General features: G+C 32.1%; 3 protein-coding genes and 1 long non-coding RNA gene across 16 annotated transcripts in view; 2 read left to right on the top strand and 2 right to left on the bottom strand.

Annotated features, from left to right (window-relative positions):
* Positions 1-16,535, bottom strand: part of LOC141460627 (uncharacterized) — a 28,698-nt gene extending 12,163 nt beyond the window's left edge. For 3 of the 12 annotated variants that reach the window (XM_074140917.1, XM_074140830.1, XM_074140840.1), the window contains exons 1-2: positions 15,920-16,527; positions 15,694-15,852 (exon numbers count right to left, since the gene is read on the bottom strand). The gene's annotated coding sequence lies outside the window, so the exon portion shown is untranslated. Of the gene's footprint in view, positions 1-15,693; positions 15,853-15,919 lie in introns of all 12 variants that reach the window. The other 9 variants (XM_074140814.1, XM_074140820.1, XM_074140872.1 and 6 more) reach the window with 7 other exon arrangements.
* LOC141460620 (uncharacterized) lies at positions 3,680-7,571 on the bottom strand. The gene is made up of 3 exons (XM_074140802.1): positions 7,272-7,571; positions 6,986-7,164; positions 3,680-4,777 (listed from the first exon to the last, which is right to left on the bottom strand). Exons 1-3 carry the CDS (start codon positions 7,399-7,401, stop codon positions 3,959-3,961), a joined length of 1,128 nt encoding a protein of 375 aa, XP_073996903.1. The 5' UTR covers positions 7,402-7,571; the 3' UTR covers positions 3,680-3,958.
* LOC141460599 (uncharacterized) overlaps positions 6,013-27,684 on the top strand; it is a 47,784-nt gene continuing 26,112 nt past the window's right edge. Inside the window, exon 1 of one of the 2 annotated variants that reach the window (XM_074140771.1) lies at positions 6,013-6,752. In XM_074140771.1, the coding sequence (XP_073996872.1) occupies positions 6,693-6,752 (60 nt within the window). In that variant the 5' untranslated portion in view covers positions 6,013-6,692. Of the gene's footprint in view, positions 6,753-11,355; positions 11,466-27,684 lie in introns of those variants that run through there. The other variant, XM_074140780.1, reaches the window with a different exon arrangement.
* Positions 7,602-12,380, top strand: LOC141460676 (uncharacterized). The gene is made up of 3 exons (XR_012462281.1): positions 7,602-7,741; positions 8,203-8,271; positions 12,222-12,380. It is a non-coding gene; the product is annotated as an uncharacterized lncRNA (long non-coding RNA).

Genomic DNA, 27,684 nt, shown 5'->3' with positions numbered 1-27,684 from the left:
GAATTGGTAAACAAATCAGAATGGATAAATTGATAAAAAAACATTAATTTGTTTAACAGCCTGACAGAGACATCAGTTTATTTAATAGAACTTCTTTAAAGAGAATCCAAAAAAGCTGGGGCTGGTAAAATCACTACCTTTACACAAAAAAGAATCGTACAACAGACCCATCTACTAATTCTACCATATATTACTTTAAAAAATGGACTCAAATACAACCAGACTAGCGGAACTAGGTCAATGGACCTGATGTTGATCCTTATGGGACATGTAGATGTATATATATTTTTGTAAATAAAAAATTATTGTTCTGTATTACAGATAGCCGTGCGCAATACTAGTGTTAATGGCAATACTGTGATGTACTCGTATTATGGAGCTGGAATCGATTCCCGGCTTGGACATTGGATTTTATTTAATGATATAGGAGAAATTCGTAGCAAAGGATTGGTTTGGTTTCCTCTGCCAACTACACCTAAATAATAGATAGGAGTAAAGACAGCCTGAAAAAAATTGACGGTCCATTTATTTTACTTTTATAGTCAAATCGTTTGGGAAAATTTTGAAATATTTTGCCGGAGTAAAAATGTACTTTAACCAAATGAGGCCCCAGGATGCTGTGTTTAACTAGCGCTAGTATCAATATATTAAGCATTTTGTAATTTTCAAAAGATTCCCACACTAGTAGAAAGTGTTTTAGTAAATAGTTTGATTTACTATAGTTTTTTTTGGCGTTTCCTGTCTCTTACAAATAAGAGTAAGTAAAAAATGTCCGTAGATTTTACGCCCAGCTATCGATTAGGTGTCGTGGACGGGTGTGACTAGCAAACATGCTTTATTATAAATTTCTCATCATTACCATTAAATACCATCCGAGGCTTCGACGGAGAACCGAGCCCTGTATCACAAAATCTTTCAAATAAGACTACCTAATGACAAGCTACTGTGTTAATGACTACCTAATTTATAAAGTGACATTATTAAGTGCCATTCTCAATTAGAATATTCATATCTTCATTCATTTCCTTTTAGTCCTTTCCCCTTGCAAGTGTACCGAGAGACTGAACACCTAAGACGGTAGGGGAAAATAAGTAGATGGTGAAGCTATTGCATCAAGCTCGTACGCTACCATTAAGAATATATGAAGTATGGAACTTAGGCGCAAGCAAGAATTCCAAGCCAAAATTAGATTCAAAGAGATTGTGATTTAAACAACTCCAACTTCTGCACCTATGAGTATGTCGGAGGTTTAATAAGTTTCAGACAGTTTTCAAAATTGTTTTACACAAAAAGAAAGAAGCTTATTTTTATACATCCCAAGACTCAAAATAAATACCTTAAAAAGAGTGAAAAAGACTTTTAGCTTTTGTTTACATTGATCAGATGAATTTTGTCTCTAAACCTAAAAGAAATAAAAAATTCAATGCTCTCACACTTTAAGAACATGAATAACTGTTATCCTTATCTTCTAATATATTAAACTATTCTTATGGTAATTGAAAGTATTTTATTCAATTGGGTTTAGGTTTCGCAAGCTAAATATTCTACCACAAACAATTGGAAAGTCGATGTTTTTACTAGACAAAGTAAAGATAATTCATTGCACTTCTTCTGGCAAAATTAAGGGTGGGACAAAATTTAACTTCAACCAAAATACTTTAAATTAAATTTATTTAAAATAATCAAAATTATTTCTGTTACCAATAGGAAAAAGACGTAATACGTAAAGATGTATCTAAAGGGCCAAATTGTTATAGTGTTAATAAATATAATAAATAAATAAATACAATATAAAACGGATGTTTCCATTCAAATCTATACGATCCCACCCACTACTTTCTTCTTATAATCAGGAGCAAGAGTAAATAATAAGTATGAAAGATTACAGATTGGTGGACAAGTTGGTGTATTTAGTTTGCTGCCTCCAACTTATTTCAGAGATCCAAACCAGTTGGGTCCTCAGTAAGCCCAAATCTAATTTCCGCTAAACTGTATTAAAGATTTCTGAAATCATATTTTCATTGCCAGTAAACTCCATTGAATTACTTTATTTTTCAAACGAGCCTCAACTACATTTTTATCTACTCCATTATTTGAAAGTTTCATATTTTCGGAAATTGATTTAGCTCCCGGTTTATTGCTTCCGTACATAATTTATAGAGATACTAGCTTCAAAATCCTACAGCAATTCAATTTAAACTGCAGCCAACATGCGCATACTTTATGATAATTATGCATATTTCTGTCCTAGAAATCTACTACGTCCTTGCACTTTTTCAAGAATCTTGGGTATTTAGACTCTCATATTTAGATGTAATCCAATTTAGACGTAGAGGTAGAAAGTAATTGATGTGCTATTCGCTTAGAGTACATAAGCAAAATCTCAACTTACACAACAGCCCATAGGCATTGCACCACAGCTCCTAGTGTCCTAGGCAAATTAATCATGAAAAACAAATGAAATGAAAATAACAAGAAGAGCTTACGAAAAAATGAAACAAAATAACAGACGCGAAAACTAAAAATCATTTACTACTTACTCTAGGCTAGGGAGTTTTACATGCTTCGCATACGTTACTTTATGTCAGAAGATAAATTAATAGAAAAGTTAGCTTCATGCTACAGGTTTTACACTTAGGAGGGCCTAGAAGCAGAGATGGAACTTACAAAATAAGAAAAGTAGTAGTTAAGAACTTAAAGATTTGACTCGCAAGTCTTGAAAGAGAGTGATTCTTTATTTAAGTCGTATTATGTATTTTCAGTAGTCTGCAGAGGGTTTAACATCATAATTTTACGATGCTCTATGCTAGTTTGTGTAAACAAAGAGAAGTTGTGGCATCTAAAATTTGTTTAATCATGGAGGAAAAGTTTCTTTGAATGAAAGCACTTACAAAACAAATCTTATCCATTATTTCTTAGCAATACAATTCCGACTTCTTTATTCTGTCTGCTTCTTTCTCTTTCAGCAAGATCCCATTTTAGCCAGGAATGCTTCTCCAACCTTCAAATTCTTCAGTATTAATTAATAGGAAATAAGTGTGCTGCTCCTTCAGCATTATGACAATTTGATGGATGAACTGGGAAAGGTAAAACTACAGCTGAATACAGAGAAGACGAATATTATGTTGCAGAAGGAAAGAGAACAGTAATGTATACATGTTAACGGATATAAAGGAGGTAGATATACCTTTAAGTATCTAGAAGCCCATCTATCTCAAAATTTAACCTGGAAGAAGGTATAAAAAAAATAGAGAGGCAACTGCAGGATTAGTTATTCATGCTTTGAGACTCTTTTCTTAGGAAATAAAGAAAGCAAGTGGAGTTAATAATCACATAAGCCAGGGAGTGCTGAAACTTTACTTCAAAGCATGATCAAAGCCGTAGAGATGCAATACGAGAGGAGATTAGAGGAGAAAAATAAGAAGGTAAGGCTGAAATGCCAACAGCAGAAATCGTAGCAACTAGCCACTTTCGCTGGTTTAGACTCACTTTAAGATTGGAAGAAGACTAGAGTAGCTGCTCTAGAATAACTTAGCAACAGAGTATTCGGCACAATTTCCAAGAGATAGGTTTGGATAGGGGATTGTTATTCTGCTTTAGCAGAGAAAAAAGAGTATTGTGTGCTGCCTAACTGTTAGTTTTCATTGTACAGCTACAAGCTACTCGATTAAAAATACAGTTTCATGTTTCAACCAATCATCTTTATTATATATTTTTTTTATTTTTTTCTTCTGAAGGAAGGAATAAGATTTTGGTACAATCCTTTGTAATTCCACAACTTGAAAAAGTTGGTTTACCCAATTAATCAATTTAAAGCAATATATATATATATATATATGTATATATTGGCCAGCAGTATCTAGAGGCTTCTGCTCTGTTCCAAAAATTTTTTTGAAGAGTTCCCAAAAGCATAACATATGTAAGCAAAATAATTTGCTATTTAATGTTGAAATCGAAATTACCTATTTTCAATTCCTAACCTTTGTATTGATTTTTTAGGCATTTTAACTTTCATGGGACTTCTGCTTACTGAAGGAACTTTTTGTCTGATATCATATTTATTTAAGAGATCGTTTAAATTAATAGGTTCATTGATTATATAATCATTATATAGCTGTTTTTCCTTAGTGGAGAATACTTGCAAGGTTTCACTGATGTCTGACTTTGTATTTCTTGGAGTATTGCTGAATTGTTTGCTCATGGAATTCTTGTAATTTTTAAATTGTTTGTCGTTAGTATTTCTATTTTGATCTACCGTTTCCTCGTTAGACATTAAAATATTAATTTTTGTGTGTTTGGCAAATTTAAATTTTTTAGATGTACTTGGTTGTTTTATTTTTGAATTTTCACCAGAATGCTTATTTTCTTCCACTGACAATATAGTCTCCTTCAAAGTGTCCTGAATATTTTCATTTTTTGTAGCTGATAGCAAATCTTTTTCTTTTAATAAATCTTTTCTTAAATTCAATGTGTTGGCAATCATTTCATTTTTTTCTTTTTCATTAAGATTGTTCAAGAAATTATGTTGTGCCTCGTTACATCTCTCTGATTGTTTACAAGGATAATTCACTCTTCGTCCCATTTCCAAACGATCATTAATTACCAAGTCGTTCAAAAAGGAAGGATCGTTTAAAGATTCAAACGCCCCACTTTCTACATCCAGTTGATATCCTTTATTAAGTACAGAAAAAGATTTGTTTGGCTTCAATGCATCTTTATCTTCATTAAGGAATTTAATTAGTTCTATATACTGAGTTTTGGCTATATTATTATTTTCCTGTTAAAAATTTAAATTTGAATTTAGTGATTTAAAATGTTATTGTTTTGTTGTGGTTTAAATTTAAAATCTGTTACTGCTTTAAATAATCCGTCGAAAGATTTTTTTATGATTTTTTTAGGGAATAATACCATTTGCATAAGTCGATAAACTCACTAGCAAAGAAAAGGCAAAGGAAACGCGTTAATAATTGAAAGCAGTGACATACTTTAATAAGTCTAAAAAGGAAAACTGATTTCTCACTGGGTGAAATTAAAATTTTTAGTTTTTATGTGAACTATTGCATGATAATCAATAAAACGTATCAAATCGCTAAACTCATTATTTTTATTTTCAATTTGTTTAATTACCTAAATAAATTAATGTAAATGTTCAAATTACACTATTATATGCATTTACTACTTTAAAGAAATACCTAAGAACTGGTGTTATCGTTTCGACAACACTTTAATAAGACTGAACACTCTCTGTGCAGTACATCGAAAAGGCTCCGGAAGCTGCGAAAGACCCAAAAAGATGTCAATCAATTAAATGCAATAAATGCAAACAGCGTTTGCATTGAGAGGGAAATAAGTCAATTGGACTTTTGGGGTTTGAAAAATTGGTTGCTTTTCTATTTGTCTGCGCGAATTTCCCTACGAACATTTAAAACCGGAAAATTGCAGTACATTCAAATTAGATACCTTTTGGATGATACCAATGAACTCCGAAATAAAGTTTTAGATAAAATCAAATTATGGAATTACTCCTTTACGGAATCGATTTTTCAGTTAGTACGATTTTTTTAAAAAAAAATCCTCTTTCAATTTTCTTTAATTCAAAATAGTGTGGCATTAATTATCAATCAGTAACTTATTATTAAATATTTTTATAAGGAAAGTACAAAATAGGGTAATTTTGAGCTGGGGAATAGTAAAGCCTTTCTCTAAATTGTAATTTTAATAACTGTAAGGTAATGACGCACTTATTTTAAAATAAATGATTTACTGAAATTTTGAGTTAAAAGGAAATTGTTCGGAAATGCGAATCCCCTGAATTGTCTTTTTACTTTTCCGCATTCGTGAGAATTCTATAGTTTTGGTACTTATAATGCTAATAAAAATTAGTATGTTGCAAAAATTATTAAGGTATTAAATTCTTTTCTATTTTGAAGAATATAGGTTTAGGTGTTTAATGTTGATCCTTAGTAATAACATAAAATGTTCCCACCGTGATTGGAGAAAATCGAGTTTTTTAGGCCAACTTTTATTTATTATTTATTTTATTTTAATTTATTAATTTATTTTTTGTCATGAAGAATCACATAACAGAATCCGATGAGACATTTCTAGTTTACATCTAATTGATAAATATTCAATAATAGTTGTTCTGTACGAGGTCTGTAAATTAAGTAATGAGACTGATTTTTTAAATTTTTTTTATTCAAAAAGAATTACAATTCTATATTGTCACCTTCAAAATAACTTCCTTCTGAAGCCACACAGCGCTGGAGACGGTTCTTCCACTCCTCATAGCAGTGCTCGAACTCCGATACTGGATTAGCCTTCAGCTGGTCGGTTACAGCCGTTTGAATGTTTTCGACTGTCCCAAAATGAATTCCCTTGGGGTGATTTTTCAACTTTGGGAAGAGAAAAAAGTCAGGCGAATAAGGAGGCTGAGGAGCCACAGGAATGTTTTTACTGGCCAAAACCTCGTTTATTGAAATTGCTGTGTGACAAGGAACATTATCGTGATGCAACACCCACTTGTTCTTGATGTTCAACTTGGGACGAATGACCCTTTTTCGAAGTTTTTCAAGAACCTCTCGGTAAAAGTGATAATTGAGGTTGTCATTTTGGGACAGTCGAAAACATTCAAACGGCTGTAACCGACCAGCTGAAGGCTATTCCAGTATCGGTGTTCTGGAAGTTATGCTATGAGGAGTGGAAGAAACGTCTCCAGCGCTTTGTGGCTTCAGAAGGAAGTTGTTTTGAAGGTGACAATATAGAATTCTTTATTCTTTTTGAATAAAAAAATTTAAAAAAATCTATCTCATTACTTAATTTACAGACCTCGTACTTTAATTTAACTAATTGACATTAGAGAATCTATTTTGCTTGTTAATTTATGGTTTCATTAATTTTTGTAGCTCGGAAATAATAATTAAAACTTATAGCTGCATAGTAAATAAAATATATATTTATTTTTAATTGAATTTCTCAACTTTACCAAATATATAAACAGTTCTGGCAGTCTTTGTGGAACAGGTTCAGTAAACGGTAAACATTGAGCTCCTGTCTCCAGCATTATTCTCAAGTACCACATATATTGCTTTCTAATTTCACGGCGTCGAGGGTTAACACTTTGGGTGCTCAAATAATTTAACCATTTACATATGTTAGTATAATCTGTAATTAATCGTTTATTCGAAGTGTACACCAGAAAAGAGATTTAGATATACAATTTTAAAATATGCAAATTCGATAAGAATTAAAATTATGAATGCTGCAAATACCTGTACCGTCCTTCTTCATTATAATTTCCCATATTGCCATCATATTATCAACCAAAGTTGATTTCAAATAAGGAAGTTTATAATTGGGCGATGTGATTCTAGAAGTAAATGGTACCATTTCCTCTACCATTTTGACACCTATTTCGTTTCCAACCGCTGATTATAAATTTATCATTAAATGGGATAAGTAAGATTCTTTAAGACTTGAATTAATAAATTCAAGTGCTTAAACATTTGTTTTTTACTAAAATCAATGAGAATTTCCTAAAGGCAATTAATTAATAAATTGCTATGTATATTACATCTGATTAAAATAATTCATCTGTATTAAAAGAAGTGGTAGGTAGCGATTATCTAGCGGAATAGTTATTTATTTTTCAGTAACATATTATCTTTTTTGAATTTTATTATTTATACAATAATATTTTATTTATGAGAAGCCTAGATAATCTGTGCCATGACATTGTTAGGTTCGTGTGCTTATATTTAGATTTTTTACTTTCACTTCTTTGAGAGAAGAAAGTTTTCCTTTCTGCTCTCGAAACTATGTTTTTCTATTTTTATCTAGAATTGGGAAATAGGTACATAGTTCAAAGCGTAGAGAAAGATTTTGAAACATACTCCTTTATTGTGTATTAGTGTAAGGTATGGAACATAAGTAAAGAAATTATTTACGGAGTTTGAGTTTGTTAAATCCTTCTTCTGATATCATTTAGCATTCAATAGGTGCTTCTTGCATCTGTTGATTCCAATCGATAATCCTCCACCAATTAATTGAAAAGAGATTTTTTTTTAATGATTTCAACTATTTTCCTTAATCTTTCTGAAGCTCAAATTAATATGGGGAATTTAGATCGTGTAGTTGTTATGTCAATGAGATTTAAGTATAATTACGATTGAGTAAGAGCTCTAAATTTGTTTTTTATTCCAGAACTTTTGTAGAGCGCGAAATGGTGATGGAAGTTTATTTATCAAGGAGGCAACATAAGTTCATTTCATGGTGAGTTTACAGGAAGGATACCATGAGATTAACACGTATCTAAAAAAAAAGTATCTCTAACCTTTCATTAATTTTTCATTTTTATTTCTACTATCAGTCGTACTAATTACGTTTAGATTACAAAATCTAAACTAAATGATTACATCGGACTACTTCTAGACTTTTACTGGTAAAAAGAATTATTGCGAATCGTATCTAAGTGTAGAGACCAAAATATTGGTAATATGAAAACAGTCTCTCTAGTGTATCCTCATTACATTTACATCTGAAACATTATTCAAGAAAAAGAATTTTAGAATAATTCTGAACCAGGGTTGGGAGTTAATTAGGTATATTTCTCGAGTAACAATTAAGTATAATTTTCTTCATATTCTCCAAGAAAAGGCTTCTTTCAGAATCCTTAGCTAACCACAGTAAACTGCCATTTATGCGTGCCTCTTAAGCAGTTGCCTCGTAATACTTGTGATAGCATCTCTCTTTCTAGAGGCGGCCCTTGGTAAGGGTGTTATCTTTTTGTAAAAAGACCAATAAGCAATCACTTTTCTTGGGTGCTCTTTGGATCATCCTATTTACGGGATATAAACTTCCCTAGAATGACTTCCCAAGTTTAATTATTGTTTGTAAACAAACCTCACTACATTATTCCAAGCTATTCTTACTTTTTTCCGTATAAGTTACTCTGAATATGATAATATTTGATTGCTTAAGAAATTTCCAATAAAATGTTGTACACAAATGAGTTCAAAGTTCATATCGTTCCGCACTTTGTATTATTTTTGCTGAGAAAAAAAGAACCTAAGTTAAAATATGATGATAACATTGTGTTTTTAAGGAGACACTACGCTATGTGGTTTGTGGATTATGTGTCAGGAAGATTGAGGCTCTGCTCCAACATCTTTGCGAACGCTGAATATGTTTCAAAGGTCTCATCATCGTTTCTAAGGTTCCGGGTAGGAAAACTGGCTCGGAATACAATATTGACACCATCAACGGCCCTGCTAGAATCTTGAAATTGGCTAACCATGGTAGTTTAAAGTAAAGTGCTACCTAATAGGGTATACTTTGGGCTTATTTCAGTTCTAGAACAGAACAAAATCACGATAGTCCATTGGAAGTTATTAGAATTTTATTATTTGAAACTGTATACTTGCTCTTTGAGTGAGATTCTATTGTTTGACATAGACGAGTGATTCTACTATATTATTTGATTGAATTCAAAGCGACTGTGTGGACCCTAATTGTAATCAATGTTCATTTCAATGAATGCACACTTCCTAATGGGTTATCTTTCCTTCATTTTAACGAAATGAAAAGGGAAAACGACCGACGAGATTCCTCGTAGAGACAGCATGACCTCTAACCTCTCCGAAGTTCCTCAGCAGTTGAGTTAACTACTCTCTCTCTTCCAAGTTTGTTTATATAAATAAGGAAAGATTATTTAAGAATAATTAATTTCTAATATATAATAACAACCATATAATTACATAAGTGACGTAATCATTTTGGGCCAATAGTCACACTTCCCTATTTCACACACTTTCACAACCTTCTTACTAAACACAGTTTATTAGATCGTGCGACCTTTCGTACCTCCTCTCGTATGACCTGCCAAACAAAAATTGCAGGTCACTCATTATTCTTCTTCCCTCATTAGTTATAAGTTTATAACTCTCAAAATCTTTCTATAGGAGTAGCAGGCAGACGGGGTTCATTTCCGACCTCATAGAGATGAGTTAAAATTCTTCTTCTTCTACTGCAGAGTTCAGCAATCGTTAAATGAAAGTCTTTTCTCTGAATTTCAGAGATAAGAAACCGGTTTTTGGTGTAAATGGGTTTCTAGGTGCTGAAAATTGAATGAATTTAATGGATATATTACTTTTAATGATTAAAGATAACTTATCATAACACCAAGCCACTGAAGAAGTCATAAATCCATGCATATTTATATAACCACCAATCAAATTAAAAAGGCACCTTTAATACATATACCCAATAAAACTGAATTCAAAATACTCTCCTGGAAGAACATGTTTTCTGTGAAATGGAAATTTAGGAAAAGGAAATGGGGGATAGGTTGGCCTACCCTTCGTGGATCCTGGATCTGCTTTAATTATCTCTTATATTACGTTCTTTTAGCTTCCAGGAGAAGCAGGTTCTTGCACGTTAAGATTCGGTGAAAATAAAAAAAAAGGTGTTTTGGTGTAAAGAGTGGCTACTACTACAATCTATAATGTTGTTAATCTTTCACAAGCTTGTGGTTGGTTCCCTTTACGTATTGTGGTTTAAACTGACATGAGTGAGAAACCGTCCATTTTTGTGGGAAGATGGAAGAACACCTTAGTACATGCTCATGTTATGATTGATTGGTCGTGAGAGAATTAGATTCAGAACTGTAGAGTCAGACCATTGGTAGAAACAAATTAATGTGGTGGAACATGGGCCTTTTTCTATCAAGATCGTTATTCGTACTGTGAGAATCTTACTGGTATAAACCAAGATCTGGTTTTTGTCATTATACCAGTATGTTACTGTTTCTAGGGCACTTCCCATGAAGATTAATATTATTAATAATACTAACCGCACATAAGTAATTCTATCGCTTTTATTTTAAAGTTCTTTACCCGGAAAGAAATGTGATTACTCCGGAAATTTGTGAGTACAAGTTCCGTGAACAAAAACTTATCACTTCCCCCCCCCCCACCGTTAACACAACAACGACTACACCCATCTAAATTTACATCAGATACAATTGAACGAGTAACTTTTCAAATTATAAGAATATTTTGAACTCAAATAGAATTCTAGTAATTGTAATGAGAGAAAGGAGATATTTTGCTCAAAGTAAGATAGACTTAACATGTTGGAGAGCCCAGCAAAGTATACAGTTCATGAATAAGTAACGTACAAAATTGTTACATACAAAGTTGAATCAAACCAATGTGTGCTTAAGTTGCAATGATATACGTGTTTCATGATGTCTCGCATGACGATAATAACTTTTATTAGACCTTACGGAAAGATTAGACTAAAGTCACCTTAGTGTGTTGGCGTCACATATTTGTCGCTCTCGTTTACAAATCTACAGTCATCTCTAAGGGCGCCTCACCGTACAGTCGGATCGATATTGCATTGTCGGCTGTTTGTGTTGCTAAGCGACCTCATTTGTACTTGGTTAATACCGTTGCCGTCTTGAAGTAAGTATATTAATTTTATTATTTGATTTGTTTTTAACAGGCATTGCAACACTTTTAATTTCACTGTTTAGTTGTGAAGTAGCCAATATTAATTTATATCTTTAGGCATCAAAAATCCAAAAAAAAAAAACATACTCTTATCTGATTCAAACGTAGTACAGTATTTCCTCTTTTGCTGTGTACATAAATCTGCTATGAGCCAGCTCGCAGATCGTTGGTTCTGGGTTGTATCTTGAGAGCCTTATTCACCTGTCCACGGCTAGTCTGGTATCATTGATTCTAGACTTTATTGAATTCGCATTACACTGCAATCTAGGGCGTTCTGGTCCCCAAAGCAATTTATCCAATAGGCCTTAACTAAATAAGAAAGAAGACTGGCAACATCGATTTGTAGAAAACTTTTGCATTCAATGTATGTGTGTTGAAATCAGTAATTTACAAAAAAAATTGACAAGGTTTGAGCAAACAACTAGACAAATATGATAAGTACCACGTATTTTTGAGTTGCTATTTAGCTGTCATTTGATTAGGCGAATAGTGCCTGACTAAAACTATGAAAGTAATTGACAAAGAAAAGTTTTATTTAACAGTATTTAAGAAATAAAACACTTTTTTTAAAATACCTAATTTTATCTAAGAAATTAAAAAATTTATTTCCACTTCCTACTAATTGATTTCATTTCAAATTTTGTAAATTGGATTTAAGAAAACCAATTATAGTGAAAGAAACAAACTTTTTGATCGATTCGTTTGTAGATGGATGTGGTTTTTACAAAGTTGTGGCTTAATTCAAGGTACAACGAAAAATAGAAAAATACACTGTATCTGTCTAGAAATTGCATTTCATTTATGATGAAACGGATAGCTAGTTTGTAAATTCTGCTGTCGGCAGATCGTTGATCACCACATGTTTTATAGATTGTGAGTACAAATGAAATATGTATGCTGTTAAAGATACCTTTTATATTGTAGCCAAGTTCATAATCTTGGGGAAAAAATTTAAGGACAGATAGGTGAATTCCTGGGAATCTAATGTAATAACTAATTGAACTAATCTCTTTCCTAGTGTATCTTATTAGTCAAATTACACCTCACCAAAGAACTCGACCAATGGAATGTGCGTCAAGGAAGCATTGGTATTGGCAGCATTGTAGAACTAGAAGTACAAGAATTATTTGCTTAAAGTTAATATTAACATTACCAATCAATCACTTTTCATGGAAGGGTACAAATAAATAACGTTTAGATACCACATAGGAATATTTACTGTCAAATATCTAAGGTCCCTATAATTTTTTCCTTTTTCTTTTTTACTCTACTTAGCAAATGAACTGAACTACAATTACTGACTTCCGTTGGAGAGTTGCAAACAACTAAGCAGAAAATGCCCAATGCCCAATTTAACTATGTCATTCACCGCTAAGCAAAATACAAATCCTATGTAGAGGTAATCTACTGCAAAATGGAACCTTTAAATCGGCTCTTTTCAACAATAAGAAATCAATAAACTGTAAAGAAAGTACGTTCACAGCAGTTAGATTGAATCAGGTGATTGTAGCAAACTCGAAAGCAATAGAACTAAGTTTTGGTTAGATGTGTTAATAAAACTATAATACATTAAAGTGACAAACATTTTTATGGACCTATAACTATCATCGGTTAATCTTCTGAGAAATAATATATATTTTCAAGGTTGGAGGAAGATAAGATTCAATGTTGTGCGAACAAAAAAGGTTACAGTCATGCATTTTGGTCATGCACAATTAGAAGTAACAGTTGAAGATTTCCTTTTAAAGAGATTGTTTTGTTATTTACTATTTAAGAATACTAGTCTGAGTAGATAAACTTCTTTCTAAACCTATTCAAAATTGGCCAATGCGCTTCAACATAACAGCTCTTTATCTGTAGTTACCAGCACATAACTACATATAAAAATAATCTTTTATAAAACAATGAATACAAACATTTAAAAGGCCTAGTAATGTTGATGCTAAGAGCACAAGTCCCACCAACATGGAACTGCATCAGAGAAAGATAATTTCAAAGGGAAGGATCCAGAAGCATCCTGTAAAAAAAATCTGCAAAAAAACATTACAACCGTAAAATTGGAAAGGTAGCGGAAAATTGTTTACTGCCAAAGCTTCTGAACTAAAACTGCTAAGACGCTCTCAATCTGATACTTGGCAACGATAAAACTGTGCGTATACGGACAAGATAATGTATCTGAGCAGAAACTTCTTTAAAACAAATAAAAAACAAATTGCCTGTATCGTGGCTTTTCAATTACAGTTCTGACAGATCTTTGATACTAAGTTAGTACTTATAATCAACATGTCACCTTATTTTTCTCCTGATAGCTCAAGAGAACACCAATTAAACTGATAAGCTCACGTTCAATTAAAATAACTTTAAAAACCATATTTAAAAACAAAATAAACTGTCTTCCAATCTCATAATCCTAATTTTATATTATTTTTATAAAACTAGACAAGCAGTTGTTAGGTAACATTTATAATTTAAACTACAAAATATAAATCCTGAACTAAATGATGTTAGTATAGATAGATAAGACCATTGCAATACTTTGCATACATAATACTTTTACAAAAATAGTAAAATTAATTTTTTTTTATCTTAGATTTCATGGATTACTTTAATATAAATCCGTTATATTAGGTAAAGAGTACGGTAATTTCCATCCTATGCGTTGATATTTTGTAACTCTCTCCGAGTCAATGTAACTGAGTTAAATAGAACAGTTACCCTGTGGAATGAAGAGCTTCATTTCCCTTACTGACAATAAATTCTAATTAGACATCATTCCTGTTCTTAATTACACTTTGTTAACCATGCTTAATAAGCCTCTTATCTATTCATAAATATTTTTGACACTTAGAAACTTCTGAAAAGCTGTTCAACTACGTTCTTCTCTAAATCAGGAAAAAACTAATTTAAAGTTGTTCTAAACTAAAATAAATCTACTTCTTTTAGAGTATAACACATATTCAGAGTGATTTAGAACTAAATAAATTCGTATAATTCTATCTCATTGAAGTAAAAATTCTCCCACATCCTCTTTCAGTTTATTTACAACGTTTAGAGTTATTTAAGTTTAATTTAAGTCATTAGTATACAAAATAAAAACAATTCATTCGCCTCTGGCATCGTCACAAATGCATTCAAAGCAACCTTGATTATCAGTTAAGTTGTTGTTCAGAATTTTTCACGAAGACTACATTTATTTTAACTAGCAATTTAGTTATCTAAGGAAGCTTAGAATAAACTTCACACGGTAGAAGTAATATTCAAAAGTTAAAAGAGACGTGCTTGTCTCGTTCTTCATGCAGCGCCGAACCTGCTACAGCTAGAAATGTGGAATTTCTTCAAAATGTTTTATTTTGCTCTAAGAAAGACAATGCCCACTAAGAAAGAATTTTTTGAGTTGGTAATTTTGGTTCGAATTTAGTAAGCAAAATTAATATGACTTACTAGTCACCGCTGAGATAATATCAGAGAGGCATTAGATTTTTATAGGAGACTTTGCTGGAGGCTTTAGCAAATCATTCCCTTGGCCAGAGTAACAACGATGTGTCATATCAATTTGAATCTCTCTCTAAGAGCAAAAGTCCCAATAGTTAAAGCTTTAGGTAGTATTTTTCTTCCTATTTTTGAAGGTACTAGATAAGTTCGTAAGATAATCCAACTGAGTTTAATACTGTAATGACATCTCTTAAAGAACGTCAAAGAAGTACTCTTATATCATGGCATCAAAACAAAATCTTAGTTTAATGAATGGAGCGTGCAACCCTAAATATAAAAATGATTAAGTAGATAGTGTTAAAGATGTGAGATTCATTTGAAGAAGTAATTCATACATGTCTGTGGGTTCGGCAATAGAAATTTATTTAGATGGTGAACTGAATATGAAATTCCAAAACCCTTCAATCTAGACAGCCTCTGCCCGCAGAACCTAACACTTAAGAACCTCTCGCTTTACTGAGGAACCTTAAACCTTCTGAAATTTATTACAGTAATAGACGACTCACTACAATAAACGTTGTTGAGGCAACAGTATGCACTAGATGCATTCAAGGGAAAACTGTACCCCTGTTATTCGGTTAATATTCTGTTGCCCTCAGAGACTTTAAATGGCTGCAATATCCCCTCAAAATTTGAGGCTTAATTAATATTATAATCTTTAAAGTTTAAACCATAATTTTTTACTTACAGATCTTAAATATAAATTCTCTTAAAGAAGCTAGGATAGTTGTAGGGGAGGATTATCTTTCTCAAAGACAGTTCATGAAGTCTGTTCTAAAGTGAGATGGTTACCTCCAATTCTTCACCTGCAGGCGATAAACTAAAAATATCCTTAATTAATCCTAACCTGAAAAATTGTTAGGCAAAATTAATTGCAAGCAAACCATAATAATAAAAAAACAACTTTTTCTTACCGTGAATTATAAGCTAAGCAATATGTCACCGTAGTATACACATACTGTTTGATACCTTAGCAGTCCTAAATTTTGTAACTTACAAGTTCGTATACTGAACAGCAACAAATACTTCTTATTCGAGACCAAAATTAATTATATATGTTTTTTGAAATATACCAACTTATGCATGGAATAATTCTAAAGAAGAACATTGCGTCGCTGCAAATTTTCCAACCAAACAACCCGGACAGTTTTAATAAGTGTCCCGAAATATTGATAAATGAGGTACAAAATCTATGCAATAACTGTTCTTTGATTTGATTTAATAAATTACTATCAGTATTTTAAAAAAAAGTGGTTAAAAAAATATCATTTTCATTGTTCAATTAAGTTGTCTCAACCACAATTTCTACACTTCTTGAAACAACCAATAATCAAGCCGAGGACGATAAAGCATTCTGCTGCAACAACACTAAACACAGACACTCACGGTCACTCTGTATGCTGCACGGGAATTAATATTGCACTATTTGCGTTTAGCGAACCTGCTGGCAAACTGGCTTATTATCACACAATACATATAGAATTCTTTGCAGGTCACAATCTACAGACACTGGATACTTAAGGGAGCTGAAATAGATATTTAGGTTGCAGGGATTTGACTTCGTAGCCACTCCTGTTTAGTCTACATCTATCGGTTTGAAAAGTTTCAATAGCTTGTGTGAAGCTTTAAAATCAGATTCTGATTTGGTTTAAATTTTGAAAGATGTGCACCCTTTTTTCTCATCTGAACAAAATTTTACGTAGAACGAAATTTAGTGCAGAGAAATAATTAATAAAAAGTAGTATTTATTTAAACATTTCACTGGCTACTAATAGTGGCGAGAATCCAAACTAATAAACCTATCAAAGAACGGTATACCACGTATTCAATTTCAAAGTCTGTGACCAAGCTATCCAATTTGCTAGAAACAGATGGGATATTCTTGGTCATGTCTCACGTCCCCAATCACGATCAGCAGAATGCTTTATCGTCCTCGGCTTGATTATTGGTTGTTTCAAGAAGTGTAGAAATTGTGGTTGAGACAACTTAATTGAACAATGAAAATGATATTTTTTAAACCACTTTTTTTTAAAATACTGATAGTAATTTATTAAATCAAATCAAAGAACAGTTATTGCATAGATTTTGTACCTCATTTATCAATATTTCGGGACACTTATTAAAACTGTCCGGGAGGTCAGTTATACAAGGGTTGATCGTCAAAAAGTGCACGAAAAAGCGTAATATTGAAAAACACCCAAATTTGACAATTTTTTTTTCTCATTTTCTATATGAAATAAAATTCCCAAAATTTTGTTATAATATAGGGCAAATCTTCCTTTATAAATGTAATTTTTTTGCTACAACCCAGATCTAATCGATTCCGAGAAAAAGTTGCCAAAAATGAGAAAAAAAGGCATTTTAAAAATTGTTGATGTTCTTCTTCTGGGCTGCCTTTATTGAAAACAACGTAGCGCCTAAACGGCGCGAACTGATTTTCATAAATGAGATGTCATTCGTTTCCGAATTTTCCGTAGATGTGCCTTCTGGAAGACTTCATGCTGTACATCGAATGGGGGAGGAGTTACCCCCACGTATTTACATACAGCCTTACGGCTAACTCCTAAATTATTCTAGCTAATAACGTCTGCAAATCTTAGCCCGAATGTACTTCATTCCAAGTATAACTTTGCTATTTAGGTACAAATACCTTGCTATCTTATTGAAAGTTAACAATTTCTTTGTTGCAAACGATCTAGATCGTTAGCATCTTTGATGTCTTCATATGTTTTGCAGTTACCTTTTTGGCATCGAAAAGTTTTAATTTTTTTTTTGGTTGCTTGGTGTAAGGTGAACTTGATTAGGAACTTATGAAGGTATTGAAGTTAGTCAGGACTTAGTAAATGGAAAGTTTCTGGGCACTTCTCTAATAATAATCACATTTGATGCTAACTGCGTCAAGTTTTCATTAAAAGTGTCTGAATTTTCTTTCTTCCCTTCCTCGTTGGCACTACAGATCTTGAAGGACCTGGGCTTTCTCAAGTACCCTTCTTCATTTTTTACTTCTTTTAATTACTTTGTTATTGCTGATGAAAATAAAAAGTTATAAATGTTTATTTAAATTGGTTTTTAACGAAAATGCTCGGATAATTCGGTTTTTCTCGAAACATTTGTAAATTTACTTATTACAAATTAGTTTTTATATAGTTTTCTATCGAGGTGAGCAAGTGAGCCACTCGGCAACTATGCCCAAGTATAAAATAAGGGTCGTTTATCTTTATCTTTGTACCAACCTCTAGCTTCTTCATGTAACAAGAAGCCTTATAATAGTTTTGTATTTTAACTGCTTGGCTTACCTCGGCATTGACCTGAAAAGTAACACAATATGCCTGTATTTTAGATGTGATGTTCAACAAAAATTGTTAGAAATCCAGAAATAATAGATAGGTATTTCACGGAAATACGAGTCGAAATTATGTGGTTTACATCAAAAGTATTAACTAAATTAAGTTTACGGGAAGCTTTCTTTTTACATCGATAAATATTTAGTTTTAAATCGAACTAAATTTCATGTACAGAGTGTTCAATAAGCAATTATTTTTATACTCGTTTTTTTACTATCTATCAGAAGTGTAAGAGAAAAAATAATATACATCAACTGGTCTACCTCCTCAAAAATATTAATAATGAACTTTTTGAAGTAAATAATATACAAAAGATGTACTTTAGATGATTTTAAGTTGTGCTTTTGACCTGTTTAAGAAATTTTATGTGTTTAACTTTTCAGTTAGTTTTCAAAATTTAATGTTAAAGAAAAAATATTATTAAAGAGGAATTATAGGGTTTGGTTTACAAAATTATATCCACCCAATAAAATAACGATAAAATAATAAAACTGCAAACCATGAACTGAAATCTCCTCATCAATATAGCATAGTCAATACTTGCACAACAATACAGATGCCCTTCGCAAAAAAAAAAAAAAAAAAAAAAAAAAACTAGAAAATCAGGAGCGTAATATAAAAAAAGTTGGTACTTATTTTTAATCGATTATTCCAACTGACCAAAATGGAAACAGGACAGTTGTACTAGGGTTAATCTTCAAAAAGTGCACGAAAAAGCGTAAACGGAAGTAATGGTAATTATCTTAATAAATATTTTCACTAAATGAATATCTTTATTCCTTAATAAAAGTATTAATAAACAATAATTCTTTCATTGTCTAAACACAATGCATCTCACAAACCACATATTGCGAATAACCTCTGACCGGTATTGCGCTGGCACCATCAATTTAGTGGGTGTCTCACTCAAGCTGTGCACTTTGGTCTTTGTCCAAATTGCTTTGGACTTGAAGCGATGCCAAAGTAAATAAGAAGTAGGAGTTTATCATCTTCTCATAAAGAAAAGCTTGGCATTCCGAATCATAGATTATTTATTTTATTTTAAAGTAAATTATATAGTTTCAATAAGACGGATTATTTTGCGCGTAAGGACAGTTTATTTTAAGTGATGAACTGTTTCTGTCAATAAATTTGTAATATTACTACTATTTGTAAATGTTCAACGCAGATTTTCTATAATATTTTTAAATAACTTTTCGAAATCCTACAACTAAGTATAAATTACCTAAAATATTATAATGGAATAGTAACTTCCAAAGCTAACATGTATTGTGGTAATGAATTTGTTTCCCGGTCAAAGTCTTGGATTTTATTTAATGGTTAATTTGAGAACTTCGTAGTAAAGTATGTTTGCTAGTCGCCTCTGTCCACGACACCTAACAATTAGGTTAGGTGAATAATTGGACGTTAAGCCCGCGTGAAAAAAAAGCGTTACTTTACTTTTACTTTTATTTATAATACAATAAAACTTTTAGTGACATCATTTATATTTTTTCCAACTATTTGTCAAATTGTACAGGATTTCAATTACAATAAATATATGTTAATTGTGCACTTGAAAATATTTTAATTAATTTTGAACTGTAGAAAACATGTTTAACTTTAATTCTAATAGGTAGGTTATCTTAAATGAATAAATACAATAAAATCCGTCAAGAATTACTCCAGGTCGGTTTTCCTATCGATACTATTCTCAAACTTTTCAAAGACAAGAAATTTAATTTGTACAAGTGATTAAATAAAATTTTGGAGAACAAAATAACGATTTGTTTAAAAAACATGTTTTGGTTGTGGTTGCATTAGATTCCCATTCGGTGATTCTGGCTCGAATCCTAATTGGAGTCCTTAAATTTTCTCTTCATAGCAGTTCCTATAGCTCGCTGTACGATGGAGAACGAAAGAACACTGTCTGGAAATCGGCACGAACAAGGCTCCATGCTTTTACGACTTCAGATGTCGATGCGCCTTAAATTAAAATAATAATAATAACGTGAATTAAAACTGGTAAGTGTATACAATTTATCGTTTCTGGGTCAGAGCTAATCCCAAAATTGTTGTTTCTTTGCGTGAATATTTTATAAATACACCAAATATATATAAATAAGAATAATTATGAAAGCTTAAATTTAATGAATTCGATTAAAAATTTGGCTCTTGGTTTAAAGGAATTATGTAATTAATAAATTTGTATACATTGTTTCTTATTGCGCTGCTTTATTTTTGCTGTTAGCTGAGCACATTAAATTCGTTGATAAAGTTGGCTGCTGGATAATTAATTCATCTCATCTCGCCTTAAATTAATGACTATAATTGGAACCCTTGTCTGGTTGTTCGCTTACAAAAAAGAAGAAGGTAACTGACCTCCATAATAACTCGTTTCAGTATTGTACAAGTTATGCTACCGTGAATTTAGTGCAGCCCTCATTTTAGTGCTAACGAACTCTTTGTTCTTGTCCAGTGGTTTAATCATTCTTTTATTTACATAACAAAGACTGTATAGCAAAAATGTACGTTTTAGCTGAAAATGGCTTGGTACGTACAATCTGGTACGAGATACACTTTCCCTTCTGGCCATTTTGCAACTTTTTGTAACAACTGCTGCATAATGAGAAACCAAGACGTCGATTTTCTACAACTTAAATGTTTTCATAAAAACTAAATATTAGAAAATTCTAAAATGAAACAAATCTCTAGGGTATTTTTGTGTATGTGACTTTGATATAAAGCTGAACTTTTTTAGAAAACTGCGTTATAAGTCTTTTACTATAGCTGGTCCTGCTCAGTCTAGCAATAAAATTCGCTCAATTGAAGTCGCTGTTCGTTTTAAATATTACCTTCAATTACTATTAACTAAAGTAAATTTGGTCATTATTACAAAATGTTGAAACTGCAAATATGTAATGTTACGTGTAAAATTGTGAAGATAGGGTTATAATATTGTAAGTTCTACGCATTTCTAGTTTAAAATTATGATACAGTCCTAGCTGGTAACACTTTCTTTTGGCGCTGTAGATGCGGAAGAATTCAAGGAAGCTGCGGAGATAGATTCTTTAGATAAAGTGCTCCGATAGTTTCAATTAGCGAAAAGTTTGAGGTAATTTGTCTCAATCTGGGATTTTGCCTTCTCATTTAATCCTCATTAATTTATGTAAACGAACCCTAAATTCCCAAAAAATGACCTTTTATTAGCGGAATTACTTTCTTATTATCATATTAGTATCAAAAATTGAAATATCAGCTGAAAAAAAACAAACCAAGCAAATATAATTTGTTTAATTTTTTCAATCTCAGGCTTGCTTTGAAGATCGGTTCCCCTTCTAATCATAACTTGTTTACTCAACAACTATACACAATTTGTTGATTTGGTAAACTCTAGCAGATCACATAAACAGCCCCGTTCTTAGATTCACTTTTAAACGTAATTACTATAAAAAGTTAGACGAACATTTCTTATCTAAAGTTGTGCTTGATTAAAACACAAATTTATGAATTTTATTCTTATGAACTAAACAAACATTTGAAGTGTAATTCAACCATAGGAATAACAAACAGGTTGTATTGTGCAAATGCAAGCTGGACTGAGTATACAGTTTGGCTGAATGAGCAGGAAATTAGTTACTTCATTGCTTTCAAGGTTGCATCATTTCAGTTTAGGCTTCTATTCCGTACTGATTATAACAACTGTTATGATGTAAATAAAAAAATTGTCTTGCCTTTTCTTTTTATGAGTTTTCTATTACGTCACGACTAAATTAGTCGTGTTCTATCTCAGTGTGATAGAAATAGCTAACTAACGCTGAGATAGAATATATGATGTTTATATATGATAGCTATATGATAGTTCACGAGACAAAGAAAACCTTTCTTCAATCCTTATTAAAACAAATGTGGATTTATTTATTATTTATTTTTATGAATATTTCATAAATGAAAGTGATAAAATTGGGATTTTTTAATGACAAGATGTACATATGATTGTCGTAAACAAAATTACTAGAATTGACCAAGTAGATCTGTGCCTTAAAAAAAAAACGAAAAAATCCTAGAAATTGTTTTTAAAGAAATAGTTAATTTACAGATACCAATAAAAAACAAAGTCCACACTAAATTGCAGACTGCTATCTTGTATTTATACATCAGTCTTTAGTATTGCTAATATTTATTTTTAGCGCAATGCAACATTTATCTCTAATTTGCATATTATTTCCAATTATCTCACGTTTTATTATCTTAACGGCATGAGATCATAGAAGCAAGACAGTATACAAGTTGAGACACTAAAATTAAAGAAATACGAATCGCTGTTTAAATAAAAATAAGGAAATTATATCTAAACAAATAATTAAAAAAATTATTTTTCCCTGTCTTTATTGAGGAAGTACTGTATTCATTCTGAATTTGAGTTATACTAAAGCGTAAATTTTGAGCACATTTGACATCTGTAATTATATTAGTTAAAACTTGGTCTACGAAATTATTTCTCAAAATTAATTGAGAAAATCTAACAAATGAATTTGGATCAGTGGGCATGCATAGATCTCCATAAATGAAAAAGCCGATCTTCTAGCCAAGTATGGTGGTACAGAAGTTGACATAGTAAATTATAAAGTCCTCTTTTTGGATATAGATTCTTCTTGAAAAGACTGAAAACTAGATGGCTGTGGGAATATGGTTCTGTTTGAAAAAGAGTGTTCTGCATTATAATAAATAAAATCCACTTGTAGGCTTGAAACCGTGGTTTTTATATTTAAACATAACAAGAAGAAGCGCCAGAATTGTTAATATAATCAGGTCCAACCGTGGACTGTGTGGAATATGGAATTTATTTGAATAAAATAGGCAAACCTAGCTGTAAATTGTGTCCAACTGCGATGAACCATAGAGACGTTGATTCATCACTTTATTGTGGAGCAGCACTTCTCAGAAAAGTATTGAGATCGGTTCAGATATCGATATTCGTCTTGAAAACTTTAATTTGAATGTTTTAAACACTTTATTTATTTACCCAGAGCAGTTATAAACATTAAAACATTAATTAGATTTTACATCAATCATTAAATTATTCAGTACATTAAAACTCTGCTCTTTAGGAGATCCACAATTGTAACCCCACCGTTTTTGCGATAAGAATCTGTTTCTTTTTCCACTTCTTTCTGACACAGACAGCCCTGGGGCTCTAGAAAAATTAACTCTATCTTATGAAGAGAATCTTATTTTGCCAACTCTTTGTAGTTCTTGTAGAAAAAATCGCTCCTTTCCCAAGGCTCAGGGTTCTCCTCCGGTGGTTATTGTCTGTTCTGGTCTCCACGGGCAAGGAGCGGCCTCATAACGCAAAGCTGTGATCCCGTTCGATTCATACAAGACCTTCAAAAGGGCAGAACCATCCATGTCGGAGCACCCTGAGGAGATGTTTGCTGCCAATGGGGTCGTCTAAGAAGGTCAGATTTAAGTAGGCGTGGACACTTGGCCTTGTCAAGACTAGTTATAATGTTAGTAAGGAGAATATATCTTTCTAACCTTCTAATTGTAGTTGATAAGATCGAGATTGTCCCTTGTGCCCTTGAGCCGTGTACTGCAATCAAGTTTTAGTTAATTAGATTTAGATAAAGAGATTTGGTGATAGAGATTAGGTTTTCATGCTTGAAGGAATTTCAAAGATGGATTTTTACTTTTTATTTTAATAGAAACCTTGAATGAAAAAGAAACTGAAAGGTGATAGTTTGTTAGATGTTACAGTGGTAAAATAAAATAAATTATCTAAAAAGAGAAATAGAACATATCGCATCTAAAAATTCAGCTTTCTCTAACTTACTTTCTACGAGTATTATTCTTTGATTTGTTGGCCGCCATATAATTAGATAAATAAGTGATATGCAGTAGGCGTGTCATTTTACAGCCAAAACATCGCATAACCAAGTTTAATAAGGTTGGTTGCATTTTATTGAATAGCAATCCGTGAAAAATAAAATTCAGACTGCGAACTTCATATTTTAGAATTAGAATCGCCATCTAATGCACTGTCGTTGCAACACTTAAAGCCTTATCACTCTATGCATTTTCATCGCTCAGAAATCTTTTTTTGAGAGGATTCAGGAGTACGAAAAAAAGTTTTTAGCTAATACTGAGAAAAGAGTGAGCGAAGGATCCAAGTTAGAAAAAGTGAGTCCTTTGGCAGTAGTTCCATTTGTCATTTTTGATCGGTTTCGGATTTTCACATATCTTCATTATATCATCAGGTTTGTGATAAAAAAAAATTGTCTAAAATTACATATTATGTTGATAACTTGTTATAAGCTTTATTATTGGAAGTAAAATTTCTTCCCAAAATATCTGATGATTCTTTCTTTGAAAACGGATGAAAATATGATACCAGTCCAAAAGGCTGAATCTTGATGGAAGAAATCAATAAACAATGGTCTGTTATGGTGAGTCTAGAAGTAAAAAGTAATCGCCTATTTCTTCTTCAGGCAGGTCTTAACGTCCAACTACCAAATTAGGTGTAGTGGACGGGGAAGGAAGCTCATACTTTACTATAAACAATTTTTTCTAACAAAATTTGTTATCACACGCGATATTCGAACTGGGAATCTCCCACTCACAAAGCCTCGCTCTTGACCACAGGACCAACACCCGCACCTGATTCTACAAGTAATTCACATAATGCGTTGTATTAAGGACTAAATCATTTTGGATTAAGCGAACTAGAATTCGTGTGAAATTATAATATTGTCAACAGACCTTCATTACGCCACCAAATCTATACGATAAACTACCGCAATCTTGCTAATAGTAATTTGACGGATGAAATGATTGAAATTACCAGCTTGCGGATCCAACCTTTAATTATTTCTTTTTACTTCCTTAAAGCTGTTCAGAAGAAAATATTAGGTCAAATGTTAGGGATATTATCACAAAAATGCACGCATTAACGCCCTCAGTGGCACATGTGTTGGAAGAGTGCCAGACCCTGCGTCAACAAAGAGCTCAAGCAGGTCTGCCAGATGATTTGCGTGCAGTACTAGAAATAGGGTCTTCTCACAAAAAAAGGCTATTTGCATTTTTGAAGAAAATTCAATTTTATGATAAAATTTAGGATTAGGTTAGCTAATAGGTTAGTTTAATAAAAGGGGAGAGGAATATCGAGTACTCTCCCCTCTGGATGGACGAAGTATGAATATATCAGTAGGCATGAATGTATTTATCAGCGAGAGTGTATTTATCAGCGAGAGTGTATCTATAAGCAAGAGTGTATTTATAAGTGCAAATGTATTTATAAGCATGAACGCATTTATAAGCATGAATGTTTTAATTAAGAAGAATGTAGGTATGAATGAGTGTAAATGTTGTACATATTGCTAGGCTTAGTATATTTTAAGGGGTGTAGGAATATATATAAGAGTACTACGCCCCAAAGTTCAGTACTGACAGCTAGGATAGTTTGGGAAAGAATAATAGATGCAAATAGCCTTTAGGTGGTGAATAAAACTGAAATAAGACGAATGAGTTTGGTAAGAAGAGGATGGCACCACAGGGTACCCGCACTCCCTCTTGTCGGCTGGACCGATAACCTAGGAAGGGAAGTGTGGGCCTAGGTCGGATTACCCGGGGCTCCGCCATGCCTCACTGGCTGAGATATTGGTTGGACGCAAATCGGGAAGAGAGACATGTGCCATCCTGGTCCGAGAAAAGAAAATAGCTCTAGGGGCGCTAATGGGCTAGTCGTCGATGCGCCAAAAAAAAAAAAAAAAAAAATTAACGCCCTCAACACCAAAAATGTAAGTTTAGCGATCAAAATATCAGCAGGAGTTATGAACTTGATTATACCTTTAAATTCCAAACATTAAATAAGAGCACTATCACTATTATTGTCAAGTAATATTGATATTTTGAATTCTGAGATAGTTGTAGTATTGTGTTTTGGTTAAAATATAAGGTGATATCACGTAAGCAATACGTGATGGAAGTATTTATATTTCCACATTTTGTAGGAAAATTCATTAATAGGAAATGACATAATATATTTTCGTTTGATTACAATATTTAAGCGATTGTTAGTTGCAATCGACCGCAACACTTTTCCTTCAAATTGTTTTTTTTCCTATAAAAATTTATGTTGTAGAATATATGAAGATCATTATTTGAAATATTGTAAATTTGAGACGTTGTTTGCTGACAATTAGCATAAAACATTGCGATTTTTGTTTCTACAATAAGTATTACGATCTAAAATGTAGTTATGGGCGACTTTACTTTGAAAGAATTTCATATCAACAAGAGATTTGCTGCTATGTTCTCTGTAAGCGAAACTTGACTTGAGTATGTCATTTCAGAATTTTATAATTATAATAATCGCATTTGGAATTGGGACAAAATTAATATTATTATTAAGTCATAAAAGAAAAGATCAACATTTGTCTTAAAATTCTGAAGCATTTATTTATTTTTTTTAATTTCTTATATCTTCGATAAAGGATCGTTAAGAAAATCTGATTCACTGGCTTCCCAGAGATCAGTTTATCAAGTAGAAGAGGATTGCTTGCAATAGAAATGATTTAAAATGAATTAATAACCCGAAAATTTAAAATAATACAGGCAGTTAGTTGTACGTATAGTGACTGCAAATGACGCCCACAGAACTGGTGCGCCAGATATGACAGATGATAAAACAGCAGGAAGTCCTCTTATCTCACTTTAGATACCACACATCATCCTTGCATACAGATCTTGTGACATTTTAGGCATAGAAAATGAACCACACAATAATATGTTGTTTAAAGTTTAATAATATTTAATAAATTTCAACCCACAATGTTGATATTAATTCAATTATTTATTTGTTGCTAGATATGAAATCATTTTTCATAAAACTTTAGAAATTAAATAATTATTGTTAAGAAATTTCGATTAACTTTTCTTTTATGCCAGATAGATTTGAAACAATGACACTTTTTACTTGTTTATTTTATAAAAACTGGTGTGTATATTCATTCGATTTTCTTTAGGTTTTTATTTATTTAAATTTTGTTGGCACAGGATTGGAAATAAATTGATACTTGGTTCCAATTTTGTATATTTTTAGTTTCTGAGCCATGCACTGTTTAATCTAATGATATGGTCACATTCCTTGTAACAGTACCAGGGATAAGGAAGTTGTAGATCTCAGATCTGGCTGGCAACTAGCAGCTTAATAAAAATCTATTGAGTCATGGAGATGAACTGCAGTCTTAAAAAGACAACTCGCCCGAAACCGAACAGCAAAAAGTGGAATTTTAAAAATATGACAGAACATTTCCTCTGTAAACTGGCCCGGGCACTCTCTCTTGGTAAAAGATGGA

Source organism: Rhodnius prolixus, unplaced genomic scaffold (assembly GCF_049639745.1).
Source record: "Rhodnius prolixus isolate KJV_2025 unplaced genomic scaffold, Rpr scaffold_1, whole genome shotgun sequence".
Lineage (NCBI taxonomy): Eukaryota > Metazoa > Arthropoda > Insecta > Hemiptera > Reduviidae > Rhodnius > Rhodnius prolixus.
This window is presented reverse-complemented; position numbering and strand designations above follow the sequence as displayed.

What these genes read in the sequence shown, in the direction of transcription:
- LOC141460620 (XM_074140802.1), bottom strand. Translation starts at nt 7,401, where the DNA reads ATGGTAGAGGAAATGGTACCATTTACTTCTAGAATCACATCGCCCAAT. An exon ending in AATGAAGAAGGACGGTACAG is followed by an intron (nt 7,165 to 7,271) that starts GTATTTGCAGCA and finishes GATTAATTACAG; the next exon opens with ATTATACTAACATATGTAAA. An exon ending in CAGAACTGTTTATATATTTG is followed by an intron (nt 4,778 to 6,985) that starts GTAAAGTTGAGA and finishes AATTTTTAACAG; the next exon opens with GAAAATAATAATATAGCCAA.